The following is a 20,312-nucleotide window of genomic DNA, read 5'->3' on the forward strand; positions in this document are numbered from 1 at the left end:
TAAGCTATACATGGAAGAGTTCCACAGAAAAGAAGAAGCTCACCCATTGTGCTTGTTGGACTCTTTTTGGGAATGTTAATCTCAAAAGCTAGTCGTAGACCAAAATTGGAGAAGTGACGCATTTTCTTTAACTTTATTGTTGATGGCTCGGTTGAGCGTCTGGGATAACTTGTATTATAGATAGGACTCATAGGAGTCATAGGACCTTGGGGCTTTGGGATTTCTAAATGAGGTTACGAATTCTTGCCCAAAAAAAGGGGGAAAAAAAGTGTCGAACTACGTCCATAATCGATTGAAAGTTGGTTTTGAATTTCTCAATTCTTTTGCTAGCAGCCTAGGCTGCCTGGATTTAAATTTTCAGGAATTTAGCTCATTAGCTCTAAACGAGTTATAAGAACCGAATACGGAATTAAATCAAGTAGAAGTTGATTTTGACACATTCTGTGTTATGTCAGACCAATGAAAAGTTCTCTTGTCACACACAATATTTAATAGAAATTATGACAGATGAAATTTTGTTGAATCTAAGCCAGAGAAAACTAATATAAATTGAGGAGTGAAATCTACACTCTCCATTTTACAAGCCACACTCCATGTTTCCTATTTTGATAGCTTAAACTTTTTCTTTACTAACTTAAATTTTGTCTTTTTATAAGAATTTTGACCAAAGAAGAAAAGAAGGAGTGCGGATTTCACTCTCCTATAAATTTTTTATCCCATAAAGTGTTCTTCTTCAAGTATTACCAAGAAAAAATTGAAAAATGAAAGGAAAAAATAAGTAAATAAAAATGGAGAAAACATCTATGTACTACTACTTGTTAGCCTACTCGTTGGTAAATCGACCTGTAATATTATTGACCAAAAAAAAAACGGACCTGTAATACCTGCTCCCCCTATGTAATTGGAACTCTTAGGTATATCTAATACCTAATCCTCTTAGGTAATTTAACTTTTTGAATCGAAAAAGGTCAACCCGATTTTATAATTCAGCAAGCAGTACCAAATGACACACCCCAATAGAGTTGATAGTAAAGAGTCGTCATTTAGGACTTACAGAGAACCTATTCTAAGAAAGTGTCTAGAGTACATCCACCTTTTAGGAAATCCACGCACCATTATTCTAACAAAACTCAACTACTTAGAAGCTGTTTAAATAAATGTTTCAACCAAGCAGTTGATTTTACGACCCAAACTAAATTTAAATATTACTGGTGGAAGAAGATGCCATAACACCCTCCTCACCTTCACCATCTATGTAATGACTTTTTTGACCGTCCTCTGGGCAAATCATTATTGTACTGCTTGCTGAATTGCATAATAGAAGACCTTTTCAACTTAAAAAAAGTTAACATTACCACACACTTCCTAAATATTAGATTTTTTGTTGAAAAATTCATGTGCAAATATTTTTCTACATGACTAAATATTCATTATTATTAAATAATTTTGTGAAACTAATAAGTGATGATAAAAAAAAAAAAAGTTCAATGTCAAGATATGTTATTTTTTTTACTAATCAGAAGCTAGATGGCTCTCCGCCTCTCTCTATCTTTGCTAAACCCTAGCCACCATGGTCGGGCTATCAATGGTGCACAACGCCAACACCACGCAGATCGGCCCTCTCTACCCCTCACTGCCTCGTTGCGGCAATCCAACGGCGATTTTGTTCGACGTATTTTCATTCAATTATTCTCTCCATTGAGAATTATCAAAATGAGTTCGGAACAAAGTACGGGATACCGCTGCTGGTCTCTCGAGCAAGATGGCGGAGAATTGGATTCGATCCAGGCTAGGGAGGAAGCGACTAAAGGAGGAGATACAGGCGATCCGATCGGGGTACAAGCATGGCCTTTGTACTTGGAGAAGAGTAGCGGTGGACCTTGCAGAGGGGATGGCGCTGACCAAAGCACCCCGTGGTGTGAAGATGGAGGCCAACCGCCCAGTTGGAGCGACGATCCTATCGGAGCCCCGATCTATGGATGTTTTGGAGAGCATCATCGACCACTGATATGTTGGTAGAATGAAGGTGAGGATATCGGTGATGGTCTGGAATGTGGATTTTGCAAGAGAGGAGCTCCGATCTGCGAGCTCGTCAGAGAGGTCTGCTAGTCGCGTACCGGCGATGGTGGTCGAGACCGAGACAAACGCTGGTGACGGAAAGGCAGTGGTGCCTAGTTCTGGTTGGGTGCCAAAATCACTTTTGGGGCCCATATCAGAGTGGGAGCCCAAAGAGAGTTGGAGGCCATGGCTAAAGGCCTGGAGGTGGGCTCAAAGCTGGACTTGGGCTCTTTCATGGATCAATATGATGGATTCCTATTCTCTAGGATTTCGAATATGGGATCCGGGTGGTTTCGATCCAGCAAAATATGTTTACCTTAATATTTTTGGTACTAGCGAATCTTCTAGAGTAGTACTAAATGAGGATTTAAGCTATTTAGTATTAGCGGAGCACTGGTTGTTCAATGAGTTGACCTATCTCTATGTACCACCGTGGGTACTACCACATCTTCTTGTCTTATCCTTAGATGATAGCGGAAGGGTATGTAATGGCCACTCTGGCTTGAGGCTAGCACAAATTTCAAATCATTTGTTAATACTCCTAGAACTTTTCTGGATGTATTACAATACGATTGTAATTGACTCTTTGAGTCTTTCTATTATATGAAGATAATTCCCTTATTCAAAAAAAAAAAAATTAATAAGTGATGATAACTCTGCCATGACCCAAAAAGATGAACCATAAGAACCATTAAAAATCATATAAGCATCCCAAGACTTCACCCTTCCCATGGTTCTTATGGTTCAACTTCACAAATGCGAACGAAGTAACAAGAAATGAGGAATATGATATGGAATTGGAATGTTTTTAGATGAGATTTCCTGGTACATCCGATCAGTCCTGAAAGAAGATTATAGACGAATGAGACTAGACCTCCTTTCGGGTCTCAACTCTGAACTCTATATATTGAAAAAGACGTCTATATTGGACATGGATGGTATGGAATGGTTAAACTGGAGAATTTGATAAACAAAGAGTTAGAAATGGATGGAAGAAAAAGTATGACTTCTGCCGATGACAGTGTGGGCGGTAAATGTTGCATTCAGTTTTTGTTTTGCTATTGTGAATTTTATCAAACGAGTTTCATTTTCGGATGTTGGATGATTCTATTAAGCTCCTAATTAATAAGTGAGTTGTAGGTGACAAATGTGTGTAGCGGTTTTTCATGACTGTAATTTGTCATTTTACGTGAAGCCCTCACTCTCACGGTTCAGCTTAAGATAGACGTTGGACGGTTAAACATGTCCGTGAGCTGCGGTAATAAAATAAGATAAAATATCCATCAAACACGAGACCCTGTCTCAACAAAATAATACACAACCTTGACAATCACAACCTTAAACAAAAACCAAATTTCTCAGAGGATCTATTACATCATAGATTCTCATTCTCTCCATTTTCCAATAAAATTCTGAAGCAGAGAAGAGAGACCAATCATCAGCTGCAACTCCCATATCACCATTTTCTTGTTTTCTGGGTCTCTGACTATTTCTGACCACCACCTGTTTGATCTTTTTGCCTCAGAGAAAGACAGAGGTGGATGGTGATCTGGGTCCTTGTGAAAAGTTGTGGTTTTGAAGCATTGAGTCTGATCTGATATTGATTTTTGAGATTGGAATTGTGGCTTTTGATTGACAATAAAGAAGGAGATAGAGAATGGGTGTGGATTACTATAACATATTGAAGGTGAATAGGAATGCTACAGAAGATGATCTCAAAAAGGCTTATAGAAGGCTGGCCATGAAATGGCACCCTGATAAGAATCCCAATGACAAGAAAGAAGCTGAGGCCAAATTCAAGCAGATCTCTGAGGCCTATGAGGCATGTTCTTTTTCCTTCTGGTATTTCTGTTACACATTTTGATTCTTCCAAGTATAATTTTTGACAATAGAGATGTAAAAGAAGAAAGGTTTAGGCTTTTTTGGTTTTGTCAATTGTCAAAGTTATAGAATTCATGCTAGGGGGGTATTGGCTAAGCAACAACCAAATGATTGTAATAGGACATCAAATACTTGTATTGATCAGGTATATATTTTGTTTTCTCTTTGTGTCTCCACCAATGAATTTTCAATGTTTTCATTCACAACCAAATGAAGGGTAGGAAGCATTAGCTTGTGTTTGGTTATGGATTGCATTAAATTGCTGGAAACAGTTTTGGGTGTAGTGACTGAAAATAAAAAAATGAAATATTGGTGTGAATTTTCAGGTCTTGAGTGATCCTCAGAAGAGGCAAATATATGATCAGTATGGAGAGGAAGGATTGAAAGACATGCCACCACCTGGAAGTGGTGGGTTCCCATTTGGTAGTGGCAGTGGCAGTGGATCAAAAGGATTCAATCCTAGAAATGCAGAGGATATCTTTGCAGAATTCTTTGGAAGTACTCCTTTTGGATTTGGGTCATCAGGCCCTGGTAGGTCTTCAAGATTTGGGTCCGATGGAGGAGGGATGTTTGGGGGATTTGGTGGAAGCAGCGAAAATGTTTTTCGATCATATAGTGAGAACGTTACACCAAAGAAACCACCAGCAGTGGAGAGCAAGTTGCCTTGCAGCCTCGAGGAGCTGTACACTGGTTCAACAAGGAAAATGAAAATCTCTAGGACTGTGGTTGATGCAAATGGGTATGTCACTTCAACACTGTCCCTTTTTCCTTTCCTTTACTTAATTTAGTGGTTGTTGTTACTTGAGTTCCTCTAGATAAATCCATCTGTTACAAATTAACAGATGCCTTACAGGCTTAACTGTTATCATCAATTTAACTAGAGCAATGTTAAAGCCTAGAATGAAGTTAGTTTCTTTCATGGAATGCTTTTAACCATTGGAAATGATAATTACAGACGTCAAGCGCCGGAAACAGAAATACTAACTATTGATGTGAAGCCAGGATGGAAAAAAGGAACCAAGATCACATTTCCAGATAAAGGCAATGAACAGCCCGGCCAGTTACCTGCAGACCTTGTTTTTGTGATTGATGAGAAGCCCCATGACGTTTACAAGAGAGACAGCAATGACCTCCTCATTACAAAAAAGGTGTCATTAGCTGAGGCATTGGGTGGAACTGCAGTGCATCTCAAAACGCTAGATGGGCGCGACCTATCAATCCCGGTGACTGAAATTGTAAGCCCTGGCTATGAGCTTGTTGTTGCTAGGGAGGGTATGCCAATAGCAAAAGAGCCTGGAAATAGGGGTGATTTGAAGATCAAATTCGAGGTCAGGTTCCCTACAACATTAACCCCGGAACAACGAGCTGGACTTAAACGCACCTTGAAAGGTTGAAAAATGAAGAATGAAGACTTTCCCAAATTAGATTGCAAACAGTTTGAATAGTTGTGAAGTCACATAGAAGATGAATGTTTATATTCTAGGCTATAGTGGTGTAAGCTGTATTCGTTTATATCTGTCAAAAGCTGCACTATGAGAAATGCTGGCAGTTTGAACAAGTGCTGTTTCAGTATGTTTGACATATTGTACTGACTCTACTGAGTGATCCCACTCCATTCTTTGTTGTATATCACATCCATTCTTGATGAACACAATTTTTCCTGTTGTATCAGTTTGCCTAAAAAGTTTATAAAACCAGACACAAACAAGATTTCTCGTCGTGACTGTAAAGTTAAAGCTTTGTTCTTTGATACAGTTGAAGGCTATCTCAGGAGAGCAATCAGAATTTAGAAAGTTGATGATTGCTTTGCCATTACCCAAAGCATATGACAGAACCAAATATTACTCTTAAAAGCAATTAGATGAGACAAGGCAACTTCATTTTGGTCTCAGTAATATTCAACCACATTCTTGGTTTTGTTTTATGGTAAAAGTTCTAAAACATTATTATCTAAAAAGACGCTCTGCAGCTAACGCCTACAAGAACTACTAGCACAAAGCTCCCACTTAAGCTTGAACTACACCAACCAACTCTGTAGAGCATTTATGCTTACAAGCACTACTCTTGAGAATACAAAAAGAAAGAAACTGAGCTTTACATGCGAATAGGAAAGAAAGAAAGAATGAAACAATTAAAACCCTCTACTTCTAGGAGCGTTCTGTCGCCAGGCTATTCCCGGCTGACCTGCTGTTCCTCTATCAGGTTCTCCATAAAACTGCCCTGATTCTGGCTGACAAGCTACATTAGTCGCCCACACGCCGCCACTCTGTGGAGGAGGAGGAGCCCATTGATTCCCTTGCTGCCAATAAGGACTAGGAGTCTGTAAGCCTGATGCCACATGCATTTGGGGTTGCGGGGTTTGCAATGGCTGCTGCTGAAGTGGAGAACCGATATGGGCTCGCAGCATTGGTTGCTGGTAGTTGTTCACTGGTTGTAGCTGTGGCCGCTGGTACTGGGATGGGGTTGGATTTGGCTGCCACTCCGGGATGTCATCATCATCATCATCATCATCATTCCATGATGCACGGCTGTCATTTTGTCCATATTTAAGAATCAGCTCTCTCATTTTATCTACAGGGCGAGGAGTCTGAGACTCGGGGTACACCCCAGGCCCCCTAGAGGACCTTTGGGTAGAAAACTTTGGCACAGACGGATTTGACGCACCACTATAATTGAATTCAGGAAGGTCATCATCGTCCCGGGAAGCCGGAGGGCCAAATCCAGGAGGAACTTCGTCCTCCTCATCATCATGTGTTACTTTAGTATGGGTGGGAGGTAAGACCCTAGGCTGGGAAGGTTTGGAATTGTAATTGGCATTCGAATTTGTATCATGATGCCTCCTAGAAGTAGAACTACTATAGTGTTGCTTTTTTGAAGCGTGTTTCTGGTGCGAAGATGATTTAGGGGAAGTTAACTTTCTCCACACAATAACACCAATAAGGCCATTATCAATAGTGTTCAGTGCCTCAACGTGTTCCTTCTGAATGATCTTGCTGAGCATGTCACAAGTTTTATTATGGGGAGGGCAAAAATATAGTTCAACACCAGAACAAGGCTCAGCAAAACCCACTCTCTCATCTGAAATATAAGAATCTCGGACCTGCAGGGAAAGAAACTTCTATATAAAAAAACAACCACTAAAAACTGGACCAGTGTTTTAGAACAGATAAATCAGCATGAATGTTACCTCACGAAGGCTTGCAGATTCAGTCTCTGACGACCCCTCTTTAAGAACAAAATGCACAACCTGTGGCAAATGAACACCAGTCAGTTACAGTTTGCCAATAGAAACATCAAACAATATACTTTTAGCTCAAGGAACTCTAAAATTAAGCCTCCCTTTAATTGAAGAGAAAGTAATACGGTCTTTTCATTCTCTAACACTATTCTACGACTACTTTATATTTGCCCGTCTCCTAGAAGCCATTTCCACTATAAGTTGGCATTTCACCTTAAATCCCCTTTTTTCTTGATATTCCTTGTCAACTTTGCATCAAAATTACAAAAGTTCAAACCCTTAGCGTTGCAAATCTCATTTGTTCAACCAAAATACAAGTTCCACATCCTAATTCAAAATTAAATGATAGACGGCATTCCTGTGGAATCTCTTAGAACTGATCAAGCTCAACCCAATTGTTCAATCATCTCTGACTAGACAAAAATATCCAAATGAAAAATGAAAAATCACACCAAATCCAAATGAAAAATCAACAAAATGAACTTTAAATCAACTTCTTTTTTCTTTAACCGTATATTCACCAAGTCAAACAACAGGTACATGTTCCCCAAAGGGAGAGCCCACACTGCATGAGATAAATTTAATGGAACACCATAACAGAGGCATAGTAGCATACAGGTACTGTCAAACAATAAAAAGGAACTTTTAGATACCATAACAGCACGACTTCGGGATTGTGGAAGCTCTTGCAGGAATTTCTCAAAAGCATCGAGCCTGACTCTGCCCTTGATCTCGAGAGACCCAGGCCAGTCTTTTGCGGAGGTTTTTTCACCGCTGAAATAAAAAACAAGAAAAATAAATAAATTAGATGAATAGAAACACTTTATTTGGCAATACATGAGGTAACATACATTTCTGTACATACTTCAATCACACAAGGATGAGCATGAAAGAAGAAGAAAAAATCGAATAAGGATACTACAAACCAGCTAAAAGTGACTACCATAAACTGCAACGAACGTACATTCATGACTTGCTAAAGTTCATACGGAGAGACCCAATAAAGAGTAATGCGGGGTTGAATATCCAAAACATCTGACTTGGACCATAAGACCTAAAACCAGAAATGCAGGACAAGAAAACTTTGCAAAATTATAAAGTTTGACTGAAAGGACAAACCTTTTAAAGAGGCCAATAACAGAGGCCTTGGTCGAGATACTCAGCTGGAGGGAACCTCCCCACAAATGTTCGCCCTTGGGTTTCTGAACAGGTGTAGATTCTGTGTTTTCAAGACTGTCACCGGACTTCACATCAGCGATAGTGTCACCGGACTTCACACCAGCACTGTCACTGGTTTTTATCACAGCAGGATTGTCTTCAGTTTTGATAACAGCTTCAGGCTTTGAATCTGTTGCATCAATTTCATCACGTTTTGGAGAGGAAGAATGAACAGAATCTTTGGGACTTAAACGAGAAGACTTTGATTCTGAGCCAGTCTCTGAGTTCTCCTTTTCTGAGATGGGTGACGGTTTCTGAGGTGGAATCTCAAACGGTGGCTCATTATCCAAAGATTCCATGAACTCATCTAGCGAGACAATTGGAGGAAGATCTTTCAACCCATCATCCACCATAAGCCCTTGCAATAAATCACTCCCATCGCTTGAAGGAAAAGTAAAGGACTCCTCTTCATCACTATTTTGGCGTCGAGCTTTGACCTCGTTCCGGGGCTTAACAGATTTCAGAGGGGTAGATACTTCTGTCTCCTTGCTTCTCGGTTGACCCTGATCCTGTGAGATTGGGACCTCCATTGGAGTGTTATCATATTGTTCAACTTCAACTTCACCCTTGTGTGTTTTCTTCACTAAGCGTCTCATATCAAGTTCTGAATCAGGTAAAACTACCATTTGTGCAAGCTCTTCTGCCTTTGCCATCCGCCACTCAGAAAGCTCCTTTGAAGCAAGTTCCTCTGCAGTCATAGAACACAAACGTTCTGGAGTTATTTCTCCAGACATAACTCTCTCCCTCAGTTCTGGATTATTACGATCTTTTAGATTGAACAAAAGGGACCTTCCCTTCTCTTTATACTTCTTATTCACACCACCAAATAATTTGAATAGTTCTGCTTCAATTTCAAAGGCCAGCTGTTCTGGAGATTGAACTGCCACCTGTTCAAGAGATTGAATCGCTTGTTCTTCTGGATGTCTCATCTCTTGATCTGACTCTTGTTTTACAGCAGGAGGAATTTCATTTCTGTCAGCCATTTCAATATCAGAATCCAGTACCCAGGAAAGCCCGTTTCCCTGCAAAAGTTCATCTTTGACAAACAAGTTATCACCAAATGAAACATCATAAGGCAAAATACTACTTGATTGGAACTCCTTCCCATCACATATTGAGGCCAATGTAGAATCACTAGTATTTGCATTGGACATAATGCTTTGGCCAGCACTTTCTGCAATGTTGCTTTTCGGAGTGGAACAAGTTTCACCGGAAGGAAAAGTCTCCTTGGGCTCTTCTTTAAATTCATGTTTAACAGGCCCAGAACTCTCCTGTGTTTTCCCCTGAGACTTGTTTTCTGATTCTGGAGATTTATCTTGTTGCTGATTAACCAAAGCCAAAGCAGCAGCTAATGTTTCCCTCATCTTGGACCTTACAGATTCAAATGATTCATTTTGAGCCTTTGGAGATGGTTGCATCTGTGAAGTTTGATTCTTTTGACTTGAAGACCGCTGAGGCCCAGATCTACCAGAGAAGGATTCCATCTTTACCATTTTCTTATTTGGGGCCAGCATATTCTGAGACCCTGGAGCACTGGCCATGGATTCCAGTTGCACAGCTCTTTTGTTTGCTGCAGGTGCTTGTTGCAACCATGGTCTGTGTTCCAATTGTGCGACCCGCTTGTGTGGCATCAACAACTGATGAGTCCCAGGGTCAAGAAACATGGGTTCCAATGGTGCCTTTCTCTTCATAGAGGCCAACAACTGATATGATCCCACATTTGTAGGCAAGGAACCTATCTCTCCAAATTGATTGCTAGGTGTAAAAAGCTTCTGTGAACCAAGATTACCATTAGCATTGGCAATGTGTCCCATTTGCATGTATGCTTGAGATAATCCCTGTGAACCAGTATAATTAGGCATCATTTCCATCTGGCTGTTTGACATCAGAAACTGCTGTGATCCAGGACCACTAGATACAGAACCAATTCCTCCCATTTGGATTTCTGGTGTTGATGAGCCCATATTTTTCAAAATGGGTTCCAGCTGACCCGTTTCCATGCTTGAAATTGGCAACTGTTGTGGCACAAAATTGCTTGACATGCTACTGTCCGGACTTGCACATTAGCTTCAAGGGATGTCACTCAAAACAGAGACTATGAACTACAACAAAAAAGAAAACATATCCATCAAAACATGCTCTTTTCTTAAAAGAAAGGAAAAAAAAAAAAAAATGAGTTCCCAAAGAAGTGTTCTCACAAAGGACAGGAATCAGAAAATGTAGTTTTGTCAAAAAGGAAAAGAAAACACTCAATTAGAAACTGGTGCACAGTAACTCAAGACATCAACATTCAAAGGCTATGTTCTAATAAGACTGAACACAAACACAAGGCATCAGAAAAAGCACTGCAACTTAAATAACTGTGACTTTTTCATATCAAATCTTTCCAGGACTCTCTTCTTTTACCTTTCAGGTCACAACTCTTTCAGGTCACAACTAACAAGACATGATTAAAACACTGGCAGGCTTGCCCTCCCACATATAGTTGGCATCCATTCATCTGTTAAATGAATCTCGAGTCTGTTATCATTGTGTATATACCTCTTTACAGATTTTATGCACGGATTAGATTATTCTTATTTGTTGTTTTACTTAATTTCTCAACTGCAATGAGGACAAAGCTATAGCATTTGCTTAGAGCCTGAGTACTCTCAAACTAGCGAGGATTCTGGGTAGCTCAGTAGCAATTGAAATTCAGAACTCTGAATAAAGCATTCAATTTTGTAAGCTAACATTACTATTGCAGAGCCACGCAGGCAACAACAAACAAGGGCTGAAGCCCTTTTACAGACCGAGAAACAAAAAGACTGTCAAATCCACAGGAGGAGAGGTGAATACTGCAAAGCCAGAAGAAGGAAGGAAGGCTTGAGGTGACTAGCCCAACACTGCGCACCAGTTTAGTCGCTTAGACATGGATGGTTTATTACTCCAGTCGACTGTGAGTTTACCACCTTGTAGGCTGAACCAACTGTGCATTCAAATGGTGATAATTGAAGTAGTGTAGTCTTCAGCCAAAGTACATGCTCAAAGCAATCCTTCAATTTTGCTGAAGAAAGGCCATGATTGAGAGGCTGTCGTATATGGTTATACAGCACAACCTTGGATAAAAATCCTGCCCAACCAGTGAAGTCCACCAGCTTGCAGTGATCCATTTACCATATTTCTAGTGTTGAAAAGCTAAACAGTACCAGGAAAGTGGTCATGTTTAGAATGAGCATATCGATCAAAAGGTCCATCACAAAAACTTTCTTTACCAAATAGACCAAATAGACAGTTTTGCAATTTTGCCTCTCTGAAAGTAACGTCTGTTAAAGCTAGCATATACACAATATGAAATTTTTTCTAGCCAAACAACCTGAGAAAATTAACTAACTCTAAGGAGCCTTATTTCGTAAATAAAAACAAGGAGCACCCGTACATCTCTATGTGCTACAGATACTAGAGCAGAATATCAGGCACCAAGCAGCATAGATGCAAAGAAAGAGAAATAGCCACAAATCAAAGCAATCGCTTATCGATGCATAAACAATAACGAGCTCTCATGAACTCAAATCCCAAAGCCCTAGCAACTAAATCAGCTCGAATCTAATCAAATCAGCAGCAATCACATTCAAAATACACAAAAGCTAATCGCGAATCACAAATACGACAGAGAAAGCGAGCTAGAAAAACCGAGACTTACACAAATACAAAGCCAGAACAAGGATTCTGGCAGCGGCGGCTGATCGGAAAAGCTGGTATGAAGCGGGAGTCGCCGCGGCTAGTGTGGTGGAGGTACGGAGCTAGGGTCTGGCTTTGGGGTCGCGAAGATTCGAGAGGAGGAGCCGAAAGAAAAAGGAGAAAGTAGAAAACCCTAAAATGCAAAATCCTTTTTTCATCTTTTATTTTCTTTGAATATATATATATAGGCTAGGCTATAGAGGATAGGAACGAGGAAGGAGGAGCACGATTCCGTATCGGTATCGGTATCGGGTTGGAGCTCAAGAGCGGTTCTGTGACACTTGACACCTGTGCATTTCTGGACCTGGGCCCACTTCGGATAACCTCCAGCCTACAGGCCCTCATGGGATATTACCATTTTAGCATTAGGGCTTGGGGCTGTGGTAATTTTTCTTTTCCTTTTCTCCCGGTTACAGTGAGTAAAGAGACGGCCCAAAACCAATAGAACAAAGCCGAAATTAGCAAGCCATTTTAATGGCTTTGTGAGACATGAAGATTATTACGTTCGTTTTCGCGCTTATTTCTTTTTCTTTTTCTTTTTTTTTTTTTTTACCTCACCTCACTCATTCCTAATTTAAATTAGGGGTGTGCAAAACACTGTACAAACCGGTCAAAACCGATCGGTAAATATGATTTGGTTAAGGTTTTTTAACTTTAAAAATTGAAAGCCAGTTCAATACCGAACCAAACCATTTATGAATTGAGTTGGTTTGGTTTCTCTTTTGCTTAAACCGTGGAACCCAAACCGACCGGTATGTTTGAAATCTTATTATTTTTAAATTTATATATATACAGGCGGGTTCTGAAGCGGACGTCCGCACTTGGCTAAAGTGAGGACGGCGACGCAGCGGCGGAGTTCCAGGCTGCGACGGCGGCTCGGGGCTTGGCGGACGGAGGCCAGATGCCGGAGGCTTGGCGGACGGTTCTGGGCAGCGTTCGAGGTCAGAGGAGGTTGGGCTTGCCGGTTTCTAGGTAGTCACCTCACCTGCAGTTGCAGGTTCTGTGCAGAACCGCAGAACCGTCGCCGGCGACTCCACCAGACCGCAGACCCCTCCGCACGACCCTCGGCGTCCCTCAGGCAAGCCACGCCGCACCTGCAGTTTTGGATGCCTTAACGATCACCGATTTGGCTGAAAATTTACAGAAGTGATCTATACATTAGATACTAAAAACTGAACGGTTGAGATGTGAAAATATAATCGAAATGTTGGTCTAATGCCCTATCCCTACAAAAGGGATCCCTCACTAGAAGGGCCCTATATATATATATATATATATATATATATATATATATATATATATATATATATATATATATATATATATATATTCATTTGTCCAATTGTTCTAAATGAGTTCTAAATATCCAATTATAACTTTATTCTCAAATAATATACTATCATATCGAATCCAATGCCCAAAAGCCTAGAAGTCTAATATATAATCGCTACGATTAATTTGATCCTCTCATATCACATATCTCAATCTCTCATTCTCTAACCTTTAATACTACCATATTAAGCTAGTATTTATAGCTAAGCCATCAAATAAGTCAATCACTTTGAATCTATTCTAGATTTTGGTTTTTGAATATTGGTTTTAGATTTGATTATTGTATTTTAAATTTAAATTATGCTTATTTAATATAATTTTTATTATTTAGATTGAATTTTACTAGAATTTTTTTTTCTTTCATAAATAGTATGTTATACTTATAGGTTAAAACCGCCTAACCGACTGAATCAAACCATCTTTAATCGGATTGCATTGGATCGGGTTAAGCTTATTTTTTTTAATAATCAGTCGTCCAAAATGCTTAAACCGCTCACTTTAGTATATAGACGGTTTAAAGTCAAAACCGATCCAACCCAATCCGTGATCTTCATGATATTTTAAAAATTAACCAACCGATAGGCCACAGTTTATTTATTTATTTTCGTGCTTCCTTAGATATTATAAATAGTACTAAAAATATGAACCATTTGAACGCATCAGTTCACAACAATTAAACTAAAACTAACTAACCCACAGGCCACAATTTATTTACTTAATTTCATGCTTCCTTAATTTATTTACTTAATTTCATGCTTCCTTGGATATTATAAATTTAGTACTAAAAATATGAACTATTTGAATGCATCAGTTCACAACAATTAACTCCGAACAAGTATAAGCAGAAGAAAAATTATTTTTGTATCGGGAAAAAGTGATAGAGGCCCTTGTATGGTATCAACTTTGATTTTATCTGTTAATGAGAGGAGAAGAAAAGAGAAGGTAAATATAAACAAAAATCCATATATTATTATCTCTAACAATTCTGGAACAACCCTGAATCTGATCTTTACATTCATGTGTTGTTGCAATGCAAAAGTAACTTTTAATTACACCATCAACAAACTAGAGCACCATATTCCCATTTAACACTGTCAAAGCCTCACGAAAAGGCAATTGCCTGCGCATGATGTCTCTACCAAGTTGCCTCCGACCCAAGATAAAAGATAAAAGACTGGAATGGTTGAAAACTCGGACAATCAGCCATCCATCTCGAAAGAGAATTCTTGCATAGATATACTCCCAAGTCACAGAGGTGAATAGATGTTCACTGCCTAAAACACAGTGTTGACCTCAGCCACTTCATTGCCCACCCTGCTATCACTCCGTTGCTGACTGCCATTGATCGAGGAGAGAGAACCTAAAAGGCTCTCACCAACCTCACTCTTGCAAAGAGGACAAGACGCATTGATCTTCAACCACTTATCCACACAATCCTTGTGGAAAAAATGAGAACACGGCAACTCTCTCAGCTCGTCATTGTTTGCATACTTTGCCAAGCAGATGCAACAAACCTGTTCAATTTTACAATACTATTAGTAATGTCAAGTACATAATAACTAGACTAAGACTCAATAAAAAAAGAAAAGAAAGAAACACTTCTGTTATGCAATCATATAAAGGAACTGCTGAAGAGTTTTTACAAGCATACCAGAGGAACAGATTTTGGGAAAAATGTAGCATCAAAACACCCTCTACCTAAGTTTGTAAGTGGAGTACCAGATGAAGCAGGTCTCAAATGGTTGTGATATAAATTAAAGAAGTATTTGCCTACTGCAAGTTTCTGTTAAGCATATAGTTTCTTTTGTCTTATTAGGCATTCCCCGATGCATTCCTTACTCATTCAGTCATTCATCACTAGTCAGGCATAGGTCCTAAATTTATTATGCAAGTTTGTAAGATCATATATACCGCATCCTCTCCAGAAATCACCCGCTCCTTCTCAGTTCCTGCAGCCACAACACCTTCACTGTTATCACCATTTCTGTTTTTCTTCAACTTGAATTTGTATGTTGGGAGAGCATTAATTGATTCAGGCGTTGCTCCTCGTGCCTGTGTCAGATCTTCTCGAAACCCAAGAACTGATATTATACAGGGAAGACAGCAGCAGATTGTTGCACATAAAATGAAAGGCATGGCGTATCCGATACAGCTAAATGTCAGAAATACTATACATAACCTGCATAGAGAAATGCTGTCATGACTTCCCCACTTTGAAAAAGTTGAAAATGGGGGGGGGGGGGGGGGGGTTACATTGAAATAATCAGATTGACCAAAAATACCTGTACTGGTTAGGTGCATCATTCGCAGATGAGTGTCCTCCAAATATCCAAACATTGCCAACCACGAACCAAACCGCAAAGAAACAATCCAACGCCATCTTGAAGTATTCCACAAATACTTTGAGTCTGTTAAGCAAAACAGATCTAATGTGTCAGTTACTTTTTACTAGTACTAGCTTCCCTATTAAACCTGCAACACCAATGACCTTCTTGATATGGAAAACCTAGCATGTTATATATACACTTCTCATGAATAAACAATTTCAACACGTAGAGAACCTCATAATTAAAAAACAAGAAACCTTTGGAAAGAAAAAGCACTCAAAAATACTGCAGGCACCTGCAACTCCAGAAACAAATGCACTCAAAATAAACCATCTTCCCATTAACCTTTTATAAGTAATATGCACCAACTGTTGGTCTCTTACAAGACTGCGAAGGGGCAATGAAAAACAAATGCAGGCATTTGCAATGAACAGCACACACCTTCAAAGATGACCAGAGAGTGTGCACCTTAAGGAGGTTCAATGACACTCTTTTTGTGTAGCAAAGGGATTGAATAGATAAGTTTCTTGATCTCAAGTGCAGAGAGCTAGTATGTGCATAACAATCCAACAGAATCACTAAAGCAAGCACATTGGTACACTTCAGAGACTTCTAAACCATAGTTGATGTAATATACTTTTGTGCACCGCCAAAATATACAGCCTTAGATTCTAGCGTATAGGAAAACCAAATATGCAGAGTCCATAGTATAATATACATGGAGCTTCACTCTGCGTTTGGAATATAAGGGAAAGAAAATTAAAAAATTAAAAAGGAGCCTGCTCTTAGTCATCACGCAACTTATGAAGAGAATCCCAAGATGGAAAATATATGTCAAACGAGAAAAGTATGTAGCATTTCATGAAAGCATAATGCCCCCAAAACAACAAGTAACTCACCTTCTGCTTAGTACTGCCGAACTTTGATTGCTTCTATGGGTTGCAGTGGCAGTCTGAAGATCTTCTCCTTCTGAAGCCCTAGATAGAGAGAGTGAAAATGGTCTTGCCGATAGCTGAGAATTCTGACGAGCTTGAACAGAATCTTGTTCTGAGACCTGGTTGCGATGACGATAGCGCCAATAAAGAAGAGGAAGAGTAGCAACACATCCAGATGCATAACCAACAATCCATGCAAACAATGGAGTGCGTGGATGTTCATTCCTTGATAAAGACAAAACGACAATAGATGCAACGATTTGGCTCACAGTAAGAACCAGTTCAATAGATATCCATATTCCAGAATTCAACGGACTTCTGCGGCGACGAGTCTCTCCTCTCCTTGCCACTGAAGTGTTTCTAGAGTTTGATCCATTAGAAGACAAGATTGAAGGTTGGGATACGGGTGCCCGTGGACTACTTGAAGGTCTGTCTTGCTGTGTGGCATTTAGGCCATTTAAAGATCTACCATGAGGCAAGCTAGATGAGGAGGCATGCTCACTCCCAGCTATGTCAATAATGTGCTCGTTGCTTGCAATATTTTCTGGTCGAGATTGCTCCATTAACAACGGGGTCGTGTAAGTTTGACTTTCAAGTTGAAGCTTCAATGAGCCAACATCCATCTAAGTCCGCCAACGCAAAGGGACGGTAAAGAAAGCATAGAACTGCAGAAGAAGAAGAAGAAGAAAAACTGGCCTTTATGTTCCTCTTCTAAACGTGCCAACAAAATTTCACTGTTGTCCTAAAAATCTATCAAGTCGAATCAACCAACATGAATCACACCGTACCAAGAGAGGTAGATAACTTAACAATTTCCATCCTGCTTGAAAGAAAAATCAATCATATCAGACTCATATCAATCACATACTCATAAGTTCCAACAGGAAAAAGTATAAAGCAGAGATGTAAAGGGTAAAGAACAATGTCTGGACTTCTATTACTGAACCGGTGAAAACAACAATCCTCCGATCAAGAACTTGGTTAAAACAACAAATAGTCATATCAAGCACAGCTAAGCAATAAATCATATAGCTCATCAAATCAAAACCCCAATTTGCACATCTGGTAATTTCAACACTACATCCATCTCCACGGTGCAAGCTTTGAAACACTTACTCCGGAGTTTCTGGGCAGCAAAATCAGTTCACCCTTTTTTTCTTTACAATCAAAAACCCAACAAATACCCAATATCTCAGTTCAGCCGTCGATAAATACCATGTTATAATGATAATACCAATAAAAATATAAAAACCCAAAATTTAAACTATCCCACACTCAAAGAATCCAATACAAGGCAAACCCAGTTTCAGATTTCATCCCCTAAACCCAAAGACCCCATCTTTAAGCAATAAATTAATCGTTTCCAATCGGCATATACATATACGTCTATAAATATATCTAGAGAGAGAGAGAGAGAGAGAGCGAGAGCAGGGGAAAGAGAGACAGTACCAGATTGAAGCACAGACGAAGGTCAAGTACCAGATTGATTTGATTTGATGAGTGATTTCTTTTTTCTCTCAAGATTTTTTGGGTGGGGTTTTGTTGGAGGGAGAGGAATTGGAGTCAGCTTCTTCTTCTTCTTCTTGAGGTAAAGAATTTTCCTTTTTATTTATTTATTTATTTATTTTATTTTATTTTTTATAATTAAAGCTTTTTATCTATCTCTTCAGGAATTTTTAGGCCCTTTGGCTTTTTTGGCAAATATCAGAAGGCTTCGATTTCCGTGAGAGCTTCTTTTTTGCAAATATCAGTTTGACCCCTCGACTTTGTTGAGTGTCACACCTGCCCTCCCTCCGCGGGGGTTGTTGGCAATTACTAAACCGCCTCTAAAGTCCAACAAGAGCCTTCTCCTCCTTGATTGATTCCTCCAAGCTTTTACTTGCTGCCATCTTGAGCAAAAGGTCAGAGGAGCATTGTATACGGAAACAACACCATACATATGACCCATGGCATATGTTTAATGTTGTTTTCATACACACATTATTATTTGATTTGATCTTGGTTTGGTGAGATTAATTAGGTGCAGCTAAAATATATGAAATAGTATCGAATACATCGATATTATTATTTAAGAGAATACTACTTTAAAGATGTTAAAGACATATTTCCAGCCAGCCTATAAACACGAACTTCGTTAGAACTTACCAATTCGATCACAACCAATGTAATATTTTCAACTTGGGATTGAATCCGTTCAAGTTGAACACTTAAATATAAGTCTCAAAAACTATTGAACCTCGTATTTTGTCTCTTAACTCGTGAACCTAAACTTTATCCTTGAACGATAAAACTCAAAATGATAAGTTGTGATTCGTTTCTTCACATCAACGCGAACTAGGAATGCAAGTGAACCACGCATCAAAATCAGAATGAATGTGAAGATAAAATGACAATGTGAGATATATAATAAGATCAATTCTCCCACAAATAAATTTTAGTACCATAGACTCACAAAATCATATACTTGTTTATTTGTGCATTTTAATTTTGATTCGAGGGAGTTCATATTTGTTTGTTTCAATGTAGTTACTAATTAGTATACACTAAATTTACAACTTAATGGGTAAATTTGTTTTATTTAAATTTATTCTTGGAAAATTATACACACACATTGCTAAATACTTAATACACATCTTATTTTCAATACACCACTTTAAAAAGCCTAAAGATTGCTAAATTATACACACACATTGCTAAATTTGTTTCCCTGCCCTTTCATTTGAAGAAAACCCTAAAGATTATTGCTGGAGTGGTCAAAGAGATCACATATGTTTTTGAGAACTTGATTGGTAAATGCAAAGACTGCAATTTAATTGTTCATGAGCAGGGATCCTGCCCTAAAACTGCAACACAGGGACTGGTGAAGCAGGTCACCGTAGCAGAACCAACACGGCTCGCTCTTGCCTCCCAATTCCCAGGTTTTACAAACCTGCGTTTTCAAAATGGAGCGTTCCGCTTCCAAGGTTTGCAAGCACCTATCCTGCCTCCCATTGCACGCAACCTATTTGGAACTCCTACTCCTCACAAGCCGCGTAAGCCTATTGTGATTCGAAATGCGGATATTAGGCCAGCAGATAGTGCTTTGGCTCTAGTCCCAGTCACTGCTGAACAACAGACAAGCAAACAAGACCGGTCTGCAACATCTTACACTTCTCCAAAGAAACTGAAAGTGTTTTTCAAGGAAGGGGAGAATGTCACTAGTCCATCCATGCTCCAGAAGAGGCTGAAAGTTCCGGAATTCCACACAAAATTCTCTGCTAAATCTCTTGGTTTGATTGAAGCTCCAGGAGGAGTTCTGATTCCTAAGGAAAGCCCAAGCCTTAAAGAGGACTCGCTTCCGGTCAAGAAGAAGAAGGGAAGGCTGTTGGGGTCAAAGAACAAGAATCCCTTCAAGAATAACAAAATTTCTGCTGAAGCAGTGCTGAGTGTGATCTGCCCTAGCAAACCTCCAAGCCCTAGTGTTAAGGGCAAGGAGAAAATTTAGTTTTCCTTTCATTTGAATTCTGCCTATTTACTTGTCTTTGGTAACATAGTTTATAGGCTCCTTTGAATAAATGAGCATGGGTACCGTCAAATGATCGGATCTAATCTATGTATCGCTGT

The 20,312-nt window shown here is 39.4% G+C and overlaps 3 protein-coding genes across 4 annotated transcripts; 1 reads left to right on the plus strand and 2 right to left on the minus strand.

Annotated features, from left to right (window-relative positions):
- Positions 1-3,381: 3,381 nt before the first annotated feature.
- LOC133739730 (uncharacterized) lies at positions 3,382-5,659 on the plus strand. The gene is made up of 3 exons (XM_062167521.1): positions 3,382-3,880; positions 4,266-4,678; positions 4,895-5,659. The coding sequence occupies exons 1-3, from the start codon at positions 3,716-3,718 to the stop codon at positions 5,331-5,333; spliced, it is 1,017 nt and encodes a 338-aa protein (XP_062023505.1). The 5' UTR covers positions 3,382-3,715; the 3' UTR covers positions 5,334-5,659.
- A 142-nt stretch (positions 5,660-5,801) lies between these two features.
- On the minus strand, positions 5,802-12,344 carry LOC133739729 (uncharacterized). Its single transcript, XM_062167520.1, has 5 exons — positions 12,078-12,344; positions 8,297-10,497; positions 7,831-7,951; positions 7,127-7,186; positions 5,802-7,039 (listed from the first exon to the last, which is right to left on the minus strand). Exons 2-5 carry the CDS (start codon positions 10,435-10,437, stop codon positions 6,071-6,073), a joined length of 3,291 nt encoding a protein of 1,096 aa, XP_062023504.1. The 5' UTR covers positions 10,438-10,497; positions 12,078-12,344; the 3' UTR covers positions 5,802-6,070.
- Positions 12,345-14,396: 2,052 nt separating this feature from the next.
- On the minus strand, positions 14,397-18,322 carry LOC133738266 (E3 ubiquitin-protein ligase At1g63170). 2 transcript variants are annotated; one of them, XM_062165764.1, is made up of 6 exons: positions 18,159-18,322; positions 17,498-17,529; positions 16,674-17,374; positions 15,730-15,855; positions 15,359-15,626; positions 14,397-14,961 (listed from the first exon to the last, which is right to left on the minus strand). In XM_062165764.1, the coding sequence occupies exons 3-6, from the start codon at positions 17,330-17,332 to the stop codon at positions 14,722-14,724; spliced, it is 1,293 nt and encodes a 430-aa protein (XP_062021748.1). In that variant the 5' UTR covers positions 17,333-17,374; positions 17,498-17,529; positions 18,159-18,322; the 3' UTR covers positions 14,397-14,721. The 2 variants fall into 2 exon arrangements, with proteins under 2 accessions (XP_062021748.1, XP_062021747.1); XM_062165763.1 differs by having other exon boundaries at positions 16,674-17,529; positions 18,159-18,321.
- Positions 18,323-20,312: the final 1,990 nt, after the last annotated feature.

Source organism: Rosa rugosa, chromosome 3 (genome assembly GCF_958449725.1).
Source record: "Rosa rugosa chromosome 3, drRosRugo1.1, whole genome shotgun sequence".
Taxonomy (NCBI): Eukaryota; Viridiplantae; Streptophyta; class Magnoliopsida; order Rosales; family Rosaceae; genus Rosa; species Rosa rugosa.

What these genes read in the sequence shown, in the direction of transcription:
- LOC133739730 (XM_062167521.1), top strand. Translation starts at nt 3,716, where the DNA reads ATGGGTGTGGATTACTATAACATATTGAAGGTGAATAGGAATGCTACA. An exon ending in AGATCTCTGAGGCCTATGAG is followed by an intron (nt 3,881 to 4,265) that starts GCATGTTCTTTT and finishes GTGAATTTTCAG; the next exon opens with GTCTTGAGTGATCCTCAGAA. An exon ending in ACTGTGGTTGATGCAAATGG is followed by an intron (nt 4,679 to 4,894) that starts GTATGTCACTTC and finishes TGATAATTACAG; the next exon opens with ACGTCAAGCGCCGGAAACAG.
- LOC133739729 (XM_062167520.1), bottom strand. Translation starts at nt 10,437, where the DNA reads ATGTCAAGCAATTTTGTGCCACAACAGTTGCCAATTTCAAGCATGGAA. An exon ending in CCCGAAGTCGTGCTGTTATG is followed by an intron (nt 7,187 to 7,830) that starts GTATCTAAAAGT and finishes CATTTGCCACAG; the next exon opens with GTTGTGCATTTTGTTCTTAA. An exon ending in AATCTGCAAGCCTTCGTGAG is followed by an intron (nt 7,040 to 7,126) that starts GTAACATTCATG and finishes CTTTCCCTGCAG; the next exon opens with GTCCGAGATTCTTATATTTC.
- LOC133738266 (XM_062165764.1), bottom strand. Translation starts at nt 17,332, where the DNA reads ATGGATGTTGGCTCATTGAAGCTTCAACTTGAAAGTCAAACTTACACG. An exon ending in TCGGCAGTACTAAGCAGAAG is followed by an intron (nt 15,856 to 16,673) that starts GTGAGTTACTTG and finishes TTTGCTTAACAG; the next exon opens with ACTCAAAGTATTTGTGGAAT. An exon ending in GATGCACCTAACCAGTACAG is followed by an intron (nt 15,627 to 15,729) that starts GTATTTTTGGTC and finishes TTCTCTATGCAG; the next exon opens with GTTATGTATAGTATTTCTGA.